Source organism: Microcaecilia unicolor, chromosome 4 (genome assembly GCF_901765095.1).
Source record: "Microcaecilia unicolor chromosome 4, aMicUni1.1, whole genome shotgun sequence".
NCBI lineage: Eukaryota > Metazoa > Chordata > Amphibia > Gymnophiona > Siphonopidae > Microcaecilia > Microcaecilia unicolor.
The window spans coordinates 236,213,248-236,231,757 of record NC_044034.1 but is presented as its reverse complement, the minus strand read 5'-3'; the positions used below and the strand labels follow the sequence as shown (position 1 = coordinate 236,231,757).

At 45.2% G+C, this 18,510-nt stretch overlaps 1 protein-coding gene across 2 annotated transcripts in view; it reads right to left on the bottom strand.

Annotated features, from left to right (window-relative positions):
- The window catches only part of LOC115469062 (protein O-mannosyl-transferase TMTC4-like), a 162,684-nt gene that overhangs the window by 77,719 nt on the left and 66,455 nt on the right, over positions 1–18,510 (bottom strand). For both annotated transcript variants that reach the window (XM_030201344.1, XM_030201345.1), the window contains exons 5-7: positions 17,039–17,126; positions 9,985–10,085; positions 3,272–3,364 (exon numbers count right to left, since the gene is read on the bottom strand). In XM_030201344.1, the coding sequence (XP_030057204.1) occupies positions 3,272–3,364; positions 9,985–10,085; positions 17,039–17,126 (282 nt within the window). The remainder of the gene's footprint in view (positions 1–3,271; positions 3,365–9,984; positions 10,086–17,038; positions 17,127–18,510) is intronic.

The following is an 18,510-nucleotide window of genomic DNA, read 5'->3' as shown; positions in this document are numbered from 1 at the left end:
TCTCATGAAGCGAACAACTAAAGGCTGTCCTGAGATCGGCTTACCTTCCACACAGTAATGGTATGCACTGATTGCACTAAGGTGAACCCTTACAGAGTTGGTCTTGAGACCAGACTCAGACAAGTGCAGAAGGTATTCAAGCAGGGTCTGTGTAGGATAAGAGCGAGGGTCTAGGGCCTTGCTGTCACACCAGACAGCAAACCTCCTCCATAGAAAGAAGTAACTCCTCTTAGTGGAATCTTTCCTGGAAGCAAGCAAGATGCGGGAAACACCCTCTGACAGACCCAAAGAGGCAAAGTCTACGCTCTCAACATCCAGGCCGTGAGAGCCAGAGACTGGAGGTTGGGATGCAGAAGCGCCCCTTCGTCCTGTGTGATGAGGGTCGGAAAACACTCCAATCTCCACGGCTCTTCGGAGGACAACTCCAGAAGAAGAGGGAACCAGATCTGACGCGGCCAAAAAGGAGCAATCAGAATCATGGTGCCTCGGTCTTGTTTGAGTTTCAACAAAGTCTTCCCGATCAGAGGTATGGGAGGATAAGCATACAGCAGACCTTCCCCCCAGTCCAGGAGGAAGGCATCCGATGCCAGTCTGCCGTGGGCCTGAAGCCTGGAACAGAACTGAGGGACTTTGTGGTTGGCTCGAGATGCAAAGAGATCTACAAAGGGGGTGCCCCACACCTGGAAGATCTGCCGCACTACTCTGGAGTTGAGCGACCACTCGTGAGGTTGCATAATCCTGCTCAACCTGTCGGCCAGACTGTTGTTTACACCTGCCAGGTATGTGGCTTGGAGCACCATGCCGTGACGGCGAGCCCAGAGCCACATGCTGACGGCTTCCTGACACAGGGGGCGAGATCCGGTGCCCCCCTGCTTGTTGATGTAATACATGACAACCTGGTTGTCTGTCTGAATTTGGATAATTTGGTGGGACAGCTGATCTCTGAAAGCCTTCAGAGCGTTCCAGATCGCTCGTAACTCCAGAAGATTGATCTGCAGATCGCGTTCCTGGAGGGACCAGCTTCCCTGGGTGTGAAGCCCATCGACATGAGCTCCCCACCCCAGGAGAGATGCATGTGTAGTCAGCACCTTTTGTGGCTGAGGAATTTGGAAAGGACGTCCCAGAGTCAAATTGGACCAAATCGTCCACCAATACAGGGATTTGAGAAAACTCGTGGACAGGTGGATCACGTCTTCTAGGTCCCCAGCAGCCTGAAACCACTGGGAAGCTAGGGTCCATTGAGTGGATCTCATGTGAAGGCGGGCCATGGGAGTCACATGAACTGTGGAGGCCATGTGGCCCAGCAATCTCAACATCTGCCGAGCTGTGATCTGCTGGGACGCTCGCACTCGCGAGATGAGGGACAACAAGTTGTTGGCTCTCGTCTCTGGGAGATAGGCCCGAGCCGTCCGAGAATCCAGCAGAGCTCCTATGAATTCTAGTCTCTGTACTGGAAGAAGATGGGACTTTGGATAATTTATCACAAACCCCAGTAGCTCCAGGAGGCGAATAGTCATCTGCATGGACTGTAGAGCTCCTGCCTCGGATGTGTTCTTCACCAGCCAATCGTCGAGATAAGGGAACACATGCACTCCCAGCCTGCGAAGCGCCGCTGCTACTACAGCCAGGCACTTCGTGAACACTCTGGGCGCAGAGGCGAGCCCAAAGGGTAGCACACAGTACTGGAAGTGACGTGTGCCCAGCTGAAATCACAGATACTGTCTGTGAGCTGGCAGTATCGGGATGTGCGTGTAAGCGTCCTTCAAGTCCAGAGAGCATAGCCAGTCGTTTTCCTGAATCATGGGAAGAAGGGTGCCCAGGGAAAGCATCCTGAACTTTTCCTTTACCAGATATTTGTTCAGGGCCCTTAGGTCTAGGATGGGACGCATCCCCCCTGTTTTCTTTTCCACAAGGAAGTACCTGGAATAGAATCCCAGCCCTTCTTGCCCGGATGGCACGGGCTCGACCGCATTGGCGCTGAGAAGGGTGGACAGTTCCTCTGCAAGTACCTGCTTGTGCTGGAAGCTGTAAGACTGAGCTCCCGGTGGGCAATTTGGAGGTTTGGAGGCCAAATTGAGGGTGTATCCTTGCCGGACTATTTGAAGAACCCACTGATCGGAGGTTATGAGAGGCCACCTTTGGTGAAAAACTTTCAACCTCCCCCCGACCGGCAGATCGCCCGGCACTGATACGTTGATGTCGGCTATGCTCTGGAAACTCCTCTTACTTAGACAAGAACAGCGATGGATATTCCGCTTAAATACATTGACTCCGTTTGGATTGAATACCAAAATTGAATGGAATAAATTCTTCTGAGAAGACGCTGTGTGAAGTGTGGTCGAGTGACAACAAAGAGGTGGAGCGAAATGCGAAGGCGTCTGACGTCACCTCTAGATAAAGCGGAGCCATTTTGAGAATGATTGTGGAAGCGTGAACAGATTGGAGAGCACTCTGTAAGAAAAAAGATTTACGTATTATACTATTATTCTGAGTAGCCTTGTTAGCGAAGTCATGTGGAAATGATGATGCACTTTTTCTACAGATTCGATCAGTCAGACACCACGGCACCCTGAAGAAGGACACGAAACTGAGGCCTAGTCGGGCCGTGGAAGGTGTCGAGTTGACTGCAAATTGGATAAGATAAGTGCCTTTCCCCGTACTAGAAATAGACAGGTTTGTTATTTTTGTTTAAATAGAGTGAACAAATTAGTACTTGCAAAATAACAAAAAAGAAGGAGGTTTTTTTACCTGTGATGATTTGAAGGACCTCCTAATAGTTGGTGATACCAACACTAGGAGTGTGCCTTTATAATTTGAGTTTTTTTCCTCCTAATACCTAAAATTTTCAGGACTGGTTAGGATATCTTTGTTGGCTGTAATATTGTCTTGTGCCAGGGACCGATCTACCATGGGATACATAACCTGACTGAAACCTCCTGCTATGATGAATGGAAGATCTTTAAAGGCTAGAGCTGTCTCCCTACATCATGCCAAAAAAGCTTCTCCCAGGCATTCAGGTCACACACATTGACGAGGACAAAATATTTATGATGTTACTGGAATTGCACCAGCACATAACACCCCTGTAGGTCTGTAACTCTGTATGACTTTACATTTTTCCTATCAATATCGCCACCCCTTCTTTGTGTGCTCCAGAAATTATCACTACCCATTCCACCCAGTCTCTTTGAAATTATTTGTGCTCCTCATCTATTAAACATGTTTTATGCAAACAAGCGATATAAACCATAATCAAATTGACAGCACTCACCTCCAATGCTTTGTCCCTGTGTAATAACTTCTGGATAAGACCCGCCATATTAATTTTGCAAATTACAAAGGCATCAAACAGAACATTCAAGCCCTAATAATAAATAAAATAAAGTGATATTTTAATTCTGATTTAAGTAATTACACTTTTTTAAAAATTGGATTACATAATATATTCCAAATTAATATAAATTTCAAATCAGAGAATTTTGATTAGTCCAATATTATATATTAACTGTAAACAAGTAGCATCAAATTATGAAAATTTTCCAATCTTATATGTTAAACATCCAAATAAGCATCTACCTTTTAAGGGCAAAATAGTCACCTATATGCTTTTATAAACCTCTTAAAACTATCCCTAATACAGTATAAATTCTCTCACAAAAATTTAAATCTGCTCTGAAGAAAGTGTAAACATGTACCTATACTCTGTTCTATAATCTTAACACATACATGTAAGCGTCATTTGTGTGCTAACATTCTAGAATACTAGCACTTATGCATGTGCATATTACATTCACACACGTAAGTGCTGGTTGGGTGCTAAGCAGTATTCTGCCAACTTAGCGCACAACCCACATAGCACACAACTGCAAGAGGGGCTTACGCATGTAACTTATAAAATACTATATGTTTCGTGCTAAAGTGCAACATTTACATGCTCACATGCCTCCCTTTCACATGAGGTAAGTGACAGAGCCTAAATGTTGGTTCTCTATTCTATAATGTAATCTAGACACCTAGATGCCATTATAGAATTCATCAGTGTTGTATAGTAACAAAGTAAAAGGTAGCACGTTACAATACTTAATTAAACATTTCATTACTTTCGTTACTGAGTACATGACAGGCACGAGCTCTTTTACCTAAGTATTATCTGAACCAGTTTTAAGTACTTCTTCCTCGTTACATGCTGCTTTGTTACAAGTAAAAGGCTGAAGTAGTACTAAGCTTTCCTCCCCCCCTCCTCCTTTTCATATGGTTCCAACATCTCCCATCCTGCTTTACCCCCATGGGGTCCTTAAAACTTGCCTTCAGTCTCTAGCAGCGGTTAAGGCATCCTCTCTCTGGTCCCGTCCCTCTCTCTCTCTCCTTCATTCCTCACTCTTATAGCATTATTCTCCCTCCTCTTATTATCTGTTCCTTAAAACTTGCCTTCCATAAGTTTCCGAGGTGCTGGGGAGGGAGGGGTCCAGGTTGGGTCGGGCAGCTCATGTCTCACTCTTTGAGCATCTACTCCATGTCCTTGATCTGCTTCCTAAAGAACTCCTTGAACTCTGTGTATGGTTGGGCTGGTGTGGCTGGTGATTGCCGACACCCTCGTTCAGGCCGCAGAGCTGCTACAGCTTGGTGTTCAGCTCCGAGTCTGCCGCTGTTGATGCACCGCCCACCCTGGGATTGCCATTCTATGCCCTCCATGAACGTAACGGGCTGCATTCAACCACCACTGCTTCCCTCCCTCTTCCCTGAGCCGCCAGCTAGTGTGAGCTGCCTCTGCAGAGAGAGTCCCCTGCTTTGGCAGCACGTGTATACTGCCCTCTGATTAGTCAGTGGTGAGGACTGGCAGGGGGCGGATAGATAGCGGTCCCACTGGACTACCAGGGCATTTTAGTGGAGGGTGGGAGGGGGGAAGCTAGTGGTCCCACTGGACCACCAGGGCATTTTTGTTTGGGGGGGGGGGGGAAGCTAGCGGTCCCACTGGGCCACCAGGGTTTTTGTGCTTTGGGGGAGGGGGGCTTAGGTTTGACAGGTCCAGGAGAAAATCCCAGACCTGTCAAACCTCGTCTGTTGTTTGACAGATCTGGGCTTTTGACAGCTCGGACCTGTCAACAACTTCTGCGGGAGGATTGTACATGCCCAGGCACAATCCTCCTGCAGAAGTAACCCTATGATCAGAGAAGTACCCCTATGAGTAGAGCTAATAGCGCACATAAATTTGCATGCTATTATCTCTGATCATAGGGGGGCGGTAAAGCCCCGTGCTGTTCCAGTGCTATTTTTAGAGTGTTGCTTGGAACAGCACAGGGCTTTTGATCATCTGCCCATCAGATTGCTTTGTACAATACTAGTGAAGATCAGCATCTACATGTAAACATGGTTCGTATACGGAAAATGCTTTACAAAATTACCCTTATATTGTGCTGCAGGAGGCTCTGTCTGTTTGCAGTGGAGAGCACACGAGTGCAAATTAAGGTCCTTATTCAGCTAACAATCATTAATTAGTTAACATTCACTAATGGACATTAACATGCGTTAATTTGAGTTAAGCACACAGGAGCCCTTCTACTAAGCTGTGTTAAAGCAGCTAACATGGGGGTTTCAGCCTGGCAGATAGTAGTGTAGGCTCATGCTTCTGTCTACTGTGCTAAAATGGGAGTCTTTGCATTAAAATCTGGTGTTAGTTGACTAACACGTGAATAGACCGTGTCTGTGCAGAAGTGTGAAGAGATATGATAGCTCATGCATGGATCTATAACCTGCATCAGCTGTCCCAACTGCCGATAGCAGAGTCGAGCTTACCACTACCTCAAGAGAAGGTGGTAAGTAAAACTGTGCTATTGGCAATCTGAAAGCATGCCCGCAACACTGAATGCAGTGGCACTCCCAAACCCCCTCAAAGTGCCCCCCTCCCAATCCCACTGTGTTTGGCTCACCCACCCCGACCCCAAGACACAAGAGAATACTCACCATCCTCTGACCCCCCACCCCACCCCCCCCTTACAGATTCAGGGCCTTGAACCTCTGGCAACAGTTCCTCAACCACCCCCCGGGGTCCAATCCTACACCCTCTGTTCATAAACCATCCCCTGCCACTCAGGAACCTGTACCCCTTTTCTACCCTCCTCCCACCCTACAACTCCGCCTTCATTCCCTAGCTTGGGGTCCACAGGGTTCTTAGGTTATCCAGGGAGGCAGTGGTCCTTCTCATCTGCCTCCTAGGTCAGCATCTCCTCCATAGTAGTGCCTGACCCCTAGCAGTTGTCTCATGGTAATACTGTGAGACAACAGCTAGGAGTTTAGGCACCATTATAGAGGAGATGCCTATGCAGATGGCAGCACAGAAGGACTGCTGCCATCCTGGATGACCTAAGAACCTTACGGATATCTGGATACGTCATGGGGGGGTCAGGTTCCTCAGTGGGGGGGGGGGAGGGGGTACAGGATTGGACTGTTTGGGTTCGGAGGACTGTTGCTGGGGGCTCAGAGGGCGCCCAAATTTTAAAGAAAGGGATCAAGGTATATGGGGGGGGGGGGGGGGGGCAGGTCTGAGTTGAAGGGTCTGGCTTGTGACTCGGGAGAGAACAATTATTCCATCAGGGCTTGGGGCCAAGATGGGAGAGCTGACAAGAGGAGGATCAAGGAGGGGGCTACTGAGTGAGGAGGGTTGGGAACACCACCACCACTGGGTGTTTTATATTTCTGTTCCTGGCCTGTACTGCATAACATGGGAGAATCCCTACTATGAGGCACTGAATTTAACTTGGTGCCTCTATGGAAACCATCTGCTCTGTGCACTAAATGAAGGAAAGATGGTGGCTATATCTCCTGCATTTACAGCACAGCCTTTGCCCTTAGTACATGGTAATTTTTGCTTTATCTGAGTGGTAAGGGCAAAGGTTATCACAGTTTAGTAGAAGGGCCCCACAGTTAGTAAATGGGCCCTACTGAGAATAATGGGGCTTATGTTTAACACTGTTAATGTGTGTTAACTTGCATTAAAATATGTTAGCAAATGGAGTCCTTAATTTGAATTGTACAAGACAGTTTACTGCTATGACAACTGAACTTAATCCACAGCCTTAAGTTCCCCCCCCCCCCCCCCCCCCCCAGAAATGTATTGTTTTTCTAAGAAATACAAAATCAAGACAGTAAAACAAAACTAACAGGAGTCAGTGTCACTTTTACATAATGATAGATATCCAAAAGCCAAGGCAGTACGTGTTATTAAATTTTTGTTCCTTCTTACCTACGTTTTTATTCAATTCCTTTAATTTGTATACAACTCTAGAGGGCTTAAACTGCCTTCTCCTTAGGAATTACACTTGACACACCCATATGCCTATTTTCCTTTACTGAAGCACTTGTCTCTTTCCATTTCAAGGCAAGCTATCCCAGTGGTGTTCCTAGGTGGGCTGACACCCGGGGCGGATTGCCGATGCGCCCTGCCCCCCCCGGGTGCAGCGCCCCCCCCCCCCCGGCGCCTCTATTTTTACTTAAGGGGCCTTTTACAAAGGCGCAGTAGTGTTTCTAGAGTATGCCAATCGCTAGAGACACCCATAACACTATATGGGCGTCTCTAGCATTTGGCACATGCTTATTTTTAGCATATGCTAAAAATGCTAGCACACCTTTGTAAAAAGGGCCCCTTAATTTGTACTACTATTAAATTGGTGAGCCTCACTGTAGTTACACCTTTGGATAGCTCAGTGGCGTACCAAGGGGGGGGGGGGGGCGGTGGGGGTAGTCCGCCCCGGGTGCACGCCGCTGGGGGGGGTGCCGCGCACCGGTCAGCTTCCTTCGTTTCCATGATCCCTCTGCCCTGGAACAGGTTACTTCCTGTTCCGGGGCAGAGGGAGCATGGAAACAAAGGAAGCTGACTGGTGCACGGCACCCCCCCCCCCCCCCCCCCAGCGGCGTGCACCCGGGGCGGACTGTCCCCACCGCCCCCCCCCCCCCTTGGTATGCCACTGAGCTATCCAAAGGTGTAACTATAGTGAGGCTCACCAATTTAATAGTAGTACAAATTAAGGGGCCCTTTTACAAAGGTGTGCTAGCATTTTTAGCATATGCTAAAAATAAGCATGTGCCAAATGCTAGAGACGCCCATATAGTGTTATGGATGTCTCTAGCGATTGGCATACTCTAGAAACACTACTGCACCTTTGTAAAAGGCCCCTTAAGTAAAAATATAGCTCGATCAAAAGAAATTCTGACCTTATACAGACTCCAGTACAGTATTAACGTCTATCCAGAATCCATAAATTAGATCACATCCCCAGACTTATTAGATAAAAGCTATTCACTATAGCATCAAAAATAACATTTAAATACTAGTAAAAAAGGCCCGTTTCTGACACAAATGAAACGTTGCTTGAGAGAGTGTGTGTGAGAGTGACTGTGAGAGAGAGTGAATGTGCGAGTGTGTGTGTGACAGAGAGAGAGAGTGTCTGTGAGACAGTGTGTGTCTGTGAGACAGAGTGTGTGACAGAGTGAGACTGTCTGTGTGACAATGAGAGTGTGTGTGTGTGAGAAAGAAAGAGAGTGTGCGGCAGGGGCCCCCCCCTCCGTCTCCCTGTCTCCTTCCTCCTCCCCCCTGTCTTCCCTCCCCCTCCCAGCTTCAGGGTCGTGGCTCCCCCCCTCCCTTCCGCCTGTCAGGGTCGTGGCTCCCCCCCCTCCGCCTGTCAGGGTCGTGGCTCCCCCCCTCCCTCCCCCTGACTGGGCCGTGGCCACCCTCCCTCTGCCTGTCAGGGGCGTGGGCCCCCCTCCCCTCCCTTCCTCTCCCACGTTCAGGCTGGCTGGCTCCCTCCCTCTCACCCTCAGGCTGCCTGCCTGCCTCCCTCCCTCCCAGAGAGAGAGGGTCCAGTATAGAGATGGATTCCACACACCTCCTTTTTAAAGTTGAGGAAGCTGCATGAGACCATGAAAACTAAAGCTTGCGGCAGGAAGGGGGAGAGGGGAGGGGGAGGGACCTTGCGCTGTCACGCCGCCTTACTTCAGTGGCGTACCTCGGGGTCATCAGTCTTCCTGTTGGTGGCGTGTCCGCTGCTTTGCAGCTCTCTGCCGGCACCTTTCCCATCTTCCCCATCATCGGTGCTTTCTGTGGCATTGCGGCTGTCTGCCGGCGTCTTCCCAAATGCTTTTAAAAAGGAAGCAGGGCACCGCAGGCAGCCATCGGCTGTCAGCTGTGCATCCGCTCCTCTTCTCACCTTTAACGTCACTGCCCCTGGAGAAGAACCCCGGAGGAGCGCATTGCGCAGCAACGTCAGAGGTGAGAGGAGGAGCGGATGCACAGCTGACGGCTGCCTGCGGTGCCCCGCTTCATTTTTAAAAGCATTTTTGCAGGTTATTGTTTTTGTATTGGACGGAGGAGGGGTACTGGCGCTGAGCTGATGTAGGACAGGGGAGGGGTTAGCGGCGGCGACCTATTTGGGGGGAGAGGGTGGAGCAGTGGCTGGGGCGACTGTGGGGGGGGGAGGAGGGTGGAGCAGTGGGTGTTGCGACCTCGGGGGGTGGGTGGTAGTGGTGGCAACTTGGAGGGGTTGTAGGGGTGAGGGGCGTTGACTTTGGGGGGGTGTGAGCTAATGTAGGACAGAGGGGGGCTGGCTCTTAGTGGTGTAGATCGATGTCTGCCTCGCTCTTGCGTCAAACGTGATGATGTCGAGGGTGGAGCGATGCGATTGGTTGAGTGCCATTGCTCCACCCTCGACATCATCACATTTGACGCGAGGGCGGGAGCAAACACTCATGGGCAAATTTCAATCTACACCACCATAAATTTAGAATGTTGGGACTTGTGGAGGCTTCATTAGAACTTTGGGGTTGTGAATTATGTCTGGATGGTGTGTGGCTGAGGGTGGGTCTATGAGTGAGTGGTGCTGACAGCCTAGCCTACCAACAGTACAAGGCTTCAGTGTTTCCCTGCCACAGAGTGAGCTTCAGAACGTTGGAGGTGAGAATTATTTATATAGATAGTTATGTGATGGCTCTTACCAATACTGTAATTCCTTGTTCCTTGCACAGCATAGCCATGGCACCCAGGAGAATGCTCATTAGTATCCATGATATAGAAAATTGTTTTCCTTCTTTATTATCTGTCAAATCAATACAAAAGTTGTGATTAAGATCTCAAACAAAAGCAACAGTTAACGGTATGCTAGAAAGACAAAAACTGTTCATAGGGAGGAAAATATTCCAAGCCCTACCATAGGTAAAAAAAATTAATTTTATCTGCAAAAGTATGGCTATGAGTAAATTATGCATGTTGTTGAATAATGTGCATACTTTCACTTGTTCATTCTGGAGGCATTCTCAGGGTAGAGGAACAATGCAAGCAGGTTTGAATATTTAAACCTAGGCACGCTTTTATTTATTTGGATTTTGCTCACACCTTTTTCAGTAGTAGCTCAAGGTGAGTTACATTCAGGTACATTGGATATTTCGGGGCTCACAATCTAAGTTTGTACCTGAGGTAATAGAGGGTTAAGTGACTTGCCCAGGATCACAAGCAGCAACAGTGGGATTTGGACCGGCCACCTCTGGATTTCAAGACCGGTGCTCTAACCGCTAGGCCACTCCTCCACTCCTACTGATTAAAACTTACCTGTAAATTTCTGCAGATAATAACAATATTTTATTAATCAGTTTTCTGATTACTGGTGGAACTCTGTGGGCAGAGGAACCTGCAATATTCATACCAACTTGGGCACTTTTGATTAGTATCCCCAGAATGTACAGTAGAACCCAATTATGATTAACTCTTGAGTTTATTTTCCTGGAGCAAAACTTCTACGAGAAATTGTTGGACAAAGTGATGTTGCTTACCTGTAATAGATGTTTGCCATAAGCAGGATTGATAAGGCACATAAGTGGGTGATTTTATCCAACAGCATCAGGGATGGAACTGTTCTCCCACAGCTCAGAGCTTAAGTGTAAAGTTCTGAGCACACATAGCATGTCTCATGCACAGTAGTCTCCTCAACACCTCAGTTCAAAAGCTGTAAAAAGAAGACAACTCTCGGGGAAGTGGGTGGGACTGTATGCCTTAGTGATCCTATTATTTATGGAAAACACCTATTACAGGTAAGTAATATCACTTTTTCTGTTGACAAGCAGGTTGGGGTGATTCCCAAGCTTGGAGTTGCTCGGTCTTAAATTGTGTTAGGCTTTTGAGCAGCCTGAACAGTAAAGTATGAGAGCTGCTAGACCTTAGTGATAGATTGCTTGATGATAGGCCTCGTCTTAGATAGTGAAGATGTATTCTAAACATCGGGAAGATCTTTTTTTTTTGAACGGTAAGATTAGAATGTTTCCAGATGTGACCAAAGAAACTCAGAAACACCATAAAGAATTATTATTTCGACCATGGGTATTGCAGTTGTGTGACTTGTTTTTATTTTTTCTAAAATTTCCCTGCTAATGTGTAATAAAGTAGAGATCTACTAAGTATTTATTTATTTATAGCATTTGTATCCCACATTATCCCACCTATTTGCAGGTTCAATGTGGCTTACATAGTTTTATTATGACATATGTTTTTCTTCCTTCTCAATTATCCTCTTTCTTGGCAGCCATAAGGATGAAGGATCATCTTATTTTGACCATACTCTTAGACTTGTAAATACTATATAGAGTAGTTACCTGGAAAGTGGTATCACTCTCTCTGCTTTCTCCTTTTTTATCTTGCAAATAATCAGTATTGGGACCTTCAAAGTGTGGTGAACTAGAGAGTACGTGTTGACTTACATTTATTTAGTTAGTTCTTCCAAACTTTGTTCTTATATTGTTTACTCTTCTATACATGCAGTTTATTGCTTGCATGTATTCGAAATTGAAAAAATAAAATAAAAATAAATAATGTGAAGTGAAATCACAAATGGAGGATCACATAGCTATTATCTAGTAAGGCAGACTGTAAGAGAGCCACTTTTGTTGCAGTAGGTCTAATTTGATAAGACTAAAAGGAATATCTACTTATTCATATCCTAATTTATACATGAAACCCAAGCTAAGATAGTCCATGTTCTTATAATGTTATAGCATTCTGAATGCATGTCCCACGAATGATGATTGACACAAAGAACCTACACATTTTGATTGAGGCACCTATAAGGAAAAGTTACTGATGCCACTAAGGAACAAAACAAAAAAATGTCAGCTACTAATTTTGGGATTGTGTGATTACTCTTGTAAAATAAGGGCAGCCTAGGAGGAGTGGAATCGCAAAAAGGATCTGGAGTGTTGCTTTCAGAGGGATTTGAGTCAGCAATGTGTACAAACTCCTTTTTAAACAGGTAAGGGAATGATATGCATAACTACTTTGCTGAGGCCTAGTATTTGCATGTACATTGCGGCTGTAACGAGTACTGAGTGAATTAGAATTTATTAATTCTAATCTGCCCTTTCCCAGAGCAGAGTACACCAAAACCAAACATAAAAGACATCATATCCACAAAAGTGCTCTATGACTACCTTCAGGCAGAATAGCTGTGGAATGCAAAATGATTAAGATTAGCTCTATAAACAAAAACTTATCACTTTCCACTTACTCAGATGTGGCAAGACTCGAACAACCACAAAAATCAAGACATATCACACTAGTCAGAATTCACAAAGGCAGCATGGCGCAACAAAAGATTTTTGCCCAACAAAGCCTCAGAAGACAGACAGCTTGGGTGCGGTGGTCAGATATTAGATTAGTTTGCCCATATAATTAAAATGCTCATAATGGAACTCTAAAAGATGTTTGAATAATTATCCTGCTCGATATGGTCTGTAGTCAATGAGAAAATCAGGCATACAGAATACATTACAGAAAGCATATATAGAAAATATTTAAAGATAAAAGACCTTACATTCAGCTAACGCAATCAGATGACCACCACCAGCATTAAACCCAAAAATTCAAAGCTGAGCCATGTCTGGGCACTGGTATTGAATTTCCAGATTTCTGGAGGAAGCTAACACATAGCCATTTAAGTGTGATATTCAGCACACATATAGGTCTCCTCATAAAGACAGGACTAACATTTATATAATCTGGTCGGTAAGTGCTGAATATCAGCACTTAATTGGCCAAGTGTTGACTCTACCCCTGGAATGACCCCAAAATAGCCGGTTTTCATTTCGGCGCTAACCAGGTATTTTAAGAGGCACTAACCAGTTAAGTGCCACTGAAAATTAGTGGTTAGCCCAAAACAGGCTATTTAACCGGCCAGGGGCCATTTCTGGCCAGTTAAATTGTTTTGAATATCGACCTCAACAATTTTAAAAGGTAAAATAGAAATATTCCATCAATATGTGGACAGGTAATTAAGGTAGAGGAAGGGGGTGGTAGAAGGAGTACAATGAGTTCAGGAAGTTACCTCCAGCATAAATATTACTATGACATAAATAACAAGAGACTATCTCAATGAAGGAAAGGAAGTGACAAAAACAAAAACTTTACAAAATACAAGCAAACCATCTAAATATTGGTAGAAAGCTGGTTCGATGAGTCTCATGAATGGGATCTCTCTATATCTTGCTATAACCCATTCAGGAGGGATTGAGATGGCAAAAATGGAGGAGTATTTCTATTTGTAAAAGCTAATATAAAAGCAGCTAAAATGTAGGGGGTGTGAGGGAAAGAAGCCAATACTAATCCACAATGGGATAATCTCCACACCTCTAAGTCAGTCGGAAGAATTGGACAGAAACTTTATCAATGACACTGCAAAGGTGGGAAGGATAGGGGAGGTGTTGAAAGTGTTGACCTTCAACCTATTAATTGTGGACTGGAGTATTTCATCTGCAAATTTGAAAATGGGTAGAAAGATAGTGGATGCTCTACAAGAGGCTTTGCTTAGACAAATGGTAAGGACACTCACCAGGAAGGGATTTTTGCTGGATTTAGTACTCATAAATGGAAAGAGCATGTATAATATTCAGGGGAGGGGGGAGGGGACACCTGGGTGGTGGTGATCACAGCATGGTATAGTTTGAAATAAGAGCCAAAGTGGAGTCCGGTCATAACAAAATCAAAGTCCTGGATTTCAAACACACAGACTTCAGCCAAATGGAAACATACTTGAAGGAGTTAGCAGGATATGATGTGATAGAGGAGGTGGAAGGACAGTGGCCTAAACTGAAAGAAGCTATATAAAGGGCAATATAGAAGTCACAAAAAGAGGAATGCAAAAATGAATACCACATAAAGTTGAGAAAGATGAAGAAAGAAATCAGGATAGCAAACGCATAGGCAGAAGAAAAAATGGCAAAATATATATAGGCAGGTGACAAGACAAGAGGCCTCTGGGAGATAATACAAACAACTCTGATATTCCCCCCCCCCCCCCCCTCCCGGTCTGATTCCTGGTGATGTCAGTATAGATAGACAGGATGTCTCCTATTCTTTTTGGCTTAGTTTACATGTCTTAGGACCACTGCTCAGGAAGAACAATAGAACCTAGTCTCCAAGAACTGGACCTTTAAATGAATTTACACCTCTTTGGCAATCAAGAGATATCAGATCAAACAGACCAAATTGTACCAGGAAGATGCTGGGAGAGACACAGGCCAGACACAGGCATTCAAACACAGGGCATACATTCAGACCCCCTCCCCACACACACTTTCATATATCTCCACATTCAGACACAGGATACACACATACCCCCCTACCTCAGCACCAACAGAAGGTCAGACACACATTCCCTCACACAAACAGAATCAGAAGGACAGGCAGACACAGACACAAACAGAAGCAGCGCTGCAATACCTTTCTGCCCTAACAGATGATTAAAACCCCACGCTGTTCCAAACAGCGCTCCAAAAATAGCGCTGGAACAGCGCGGGGCGTTATTAGACCTATGATTAGAGATAATTGCATGCAAATTTAAGCACGCAATTATCTCTGATCATGGGGTAGAAGTACGGGAGAATTGTGCCTGAGCATGCGCTCAGCACAATCCTCCCGCACTTGTTTGACAGGTCTGGGCTGTCAAAAACCCAAACATGTCAAACACAGGGGCTGGAGGTCCATGGGACCACCAGGCCCTTACTACCCCTCCCCCGAGCAACGGGAACTGGCGGTCCAGCGGACCTCCGGTCCCCCCCGACGATCCTTCTCCCCAGGTTCAGGGAGGGCTGGAGATCTGGTGGGTTTCCAGCCCCCCCTAACTCCCTGGTGGCCTAGTGGGTAACCAACCAACCCCCCCCCCCCCCAGCAACAGGGGGGCTGGAGGTCCACTGGACCTCTGGTTCCCCCCAATGATCCCCCCCCAGGTTCAGGGAGGGCTGGAGATCCGGTAGGTCTCCAGCCCCCCCTAGTCCCCCAGCAAGGGGTTGCTGGTGGTCCAGTCCCCCCTACCTTGTGTGTTGGGGGAGGGAAGGTAGCCTGCCTCCCTCCTCTTCCTGCGACGCCGCAAAATGGCAGCGCCCAGCCCTGTCCAGTGTATCATGGGATGCGCTAGGCAGGGCTATACGCCCTCTCTGAACCTGGGGGGTGATCACTGGGGGGACCGGAGGTCCGCCGGACCTCCAGCCTCCTGTCGCTGGGAGGTTTGCTGTTGGGGGGAATAGGGGCCTGCCAGCATGCAAATGCATGCTGGACAGGGCTTACCATTCCTCCCCAATGATCTGCAAACCCTAATGCCAGCTCGGAGCTGGCGTAGGGTTTGCTGCAACCAGCGACCCAATCTTTGGCGTTGTTTAGCCCTGTTTAGCATGCATTTGCATGCTAGTTACGTTCAGTGCCCTCGAGCGTGTTGTTTCACGCGCTCAAGGGCTCTGATCATGGGGTGTTGGCAAACGCCGGTGCTAGTATGGCGCTAACAGCCTCTAGTGTCAGCGTTTGCTTCTGATCATCCCCCTGCAAGTGCTGTAAGCCTATTTCTAAATAAAATACCCTTTTCCAAGCCACAGCCGTGTGTGATACAACCTACTGCCTCTGGGAAATGGAACCGGGACTAAAGAAAAGAACCCATAACCAGACAAAAGCCAAAACTCACATCTGACATCTGGGGACTATATGACCTTTCAACAATATCAGAAATTTTTATTTTGGAAAGCTTTTAAAATGTTTGTTTGATATTTCTGTTGGGATCACTTTATGATGTTGGCATTGTAATTCCTAGTAATGAATAGCTTCATTATGTTAGCCACAGTGAACTTCAACGATATATAGCGGAATACAAATTTTATTACCATATTATATTGTTGTATCGTAACTTGAAAACCTGAACATGGACACAGTCATTGGATACATCCCAGGATATTAAGGGAGTTGAGCGAACATAACATATACTACTACTACTACTTAACATTTCTAGAGCGCTACTAGGGTTACGCAGCGCTGTACAATTTAACAAAGAGAGACAGTCCCTGCTCAAAGAGCTTACAATCTAATAGACATATCGAGTCTTATATACCGTATCAGCTTATGGATCAGAATGGTTTACAAAAGAAAAGCCATGGTAATAAATAACTCATGGTTATAAACAATTTTGACTACATACAACTGTTAAAGCACAGAAGATTTAAATTATTTCATTCAGTGTACTTCTGTATTTGTTATTGTACAGCATGTACAATCCTTAATGTTCCAGAACTTTTTCTATAATCTCATTATATGAGACTATAAAAATTGAAATTGTCCATAATATAAACAAGTACAAATATCACAAAAGTGCATTGCAAAAATAGTCAAATTTTAGCCTACTCTTGCATTCTCACTGAATTTAAACACAGCAGAAGTAGCTTTAAATACGCCAGTGTTCTGTCTCTACTGCTCTTAAGAGCTTTGCTAAAAGCTAGCCAGTTTTGCTGGATTAACTCTGCCAATAACAAAAAAAACAAAACAGGATTTACTCTTTCACGTTTGTTTGTAGGCCCATCCTAACTTAGACATTAGATTCTCTGAATCAGTCAGTGGATTTGACACATACTGGTCTCAACTTAACTGTGTTTCACTTTTAACAGACTTAAATAATGGATATATTCAAGTTAAAATCAATTATTTTTAACTTGTGAACTGTAAATATGAAAAAATGTCTAATGTCCTACTTACTTTGTAAAAATGCTTTACAGTAGCCAAGGAAGGATAGCAAGAAGAACAGGGCACATAACAGGTCTGCTCGGCCAACAACTCCTGCAACCTTAAGAAGAAAAAGTTTATTAATAAATGACACTGACAAGAAATGTATTTTCTGTAGCTAGCTGGATTAATAAGACAAACAACTGGGTGATGTCACTGCACGTCACCAGGACGGAACAGCTCTCCCAGAGCTCAAAACTCAGTGTAAAGTTCTGAGCATGTGTGTCCCTTCCCACAAACAGCTTTTAAGAATAATTGCAACTCACAGGGAGCAACTGTTAGAATGCTTTTTCCATTGACAAAGCAGGATTGAAACAGGCACACAAGAGAGTGACGCTTCTGTTTTTATGTATTGTCCCATATTTAGGAACGCCCCACAGAATTGCTAGTTTACACAGATTTAGCCAGCCCAACTTGACCAAACATGTTGGTCATTATTGTGGATTTGTCCAAGCACTAAGTGCAAGAAAAAGGTATGAAGACCAGGTTGCTACTTTACAAACAGGGGACAATTCTATATGTGGACACCTCCTTTTAAGTGCCCTAATGCCCTGCAGCAAGAGCTTATTGTAAAATAGCATCTGGGCACCCTGATTATTATACAGTGTTAAAAAAAAAAACCCAAACTATACAAAGCTTGTTTTCTGCATAACTGTAAAAACTTGACCAATTTCAATATAACTTGGGATATATCATCCTCAATAAATTTGCAAAAAACCTACACTCACATCAGCCACAGTGTAGCATACTAGTGTAACCCAGTTATCAGCACCATTTACGTTTAGATGTCTGCAGTTACACCTGTCATAGACCTGGTGTAACTGCAGGCCCCTAAATACACCAAGAGCATGCTTAAGTTATTGCATTCTGTAAGTCGTATATATATCTGGAAGCCCCGTCCTAATTCTTCCTATGTAAACGCCCCTTGCATTTACAAGCTATGCCACTTACACATGCCCTTACAGAATAGAACATAGCTGGATTGCTGCCACTTATGAACATAATAGTCGGTTTTCTTTACAATTACACACACATGTGGTGTGCAACTGCAAGCACTGTTATAGAATTGCTTTTATAGGAGGTAATTCTATAACAGGGTACCAGCATTTAGGAGCCATATTTTCATGGGCAATGAGCATGTTCTAAAAGAACAATTACAAATGGTAAATGTTCTTATAGAATGCTAACGAAAACTGCACATTTACGCCAGGTCTACGGCTGGCATAAATGGGTGTGCCTAAATACAGAATTATAGGGATAACATTCTATAGGTACTCCCTAAAAATGTAAGATATATATTACATGCATATAGGCCCCTCCCCTATGAGCATCTCCCCTTACAATTATATCAGTAAGTATCAATACATAACATAATATAGTCTATGACGGCAGATAAAGACCTGTACGGTCCATCCAATCTGTCCAACAAGATAAACTCATTATAC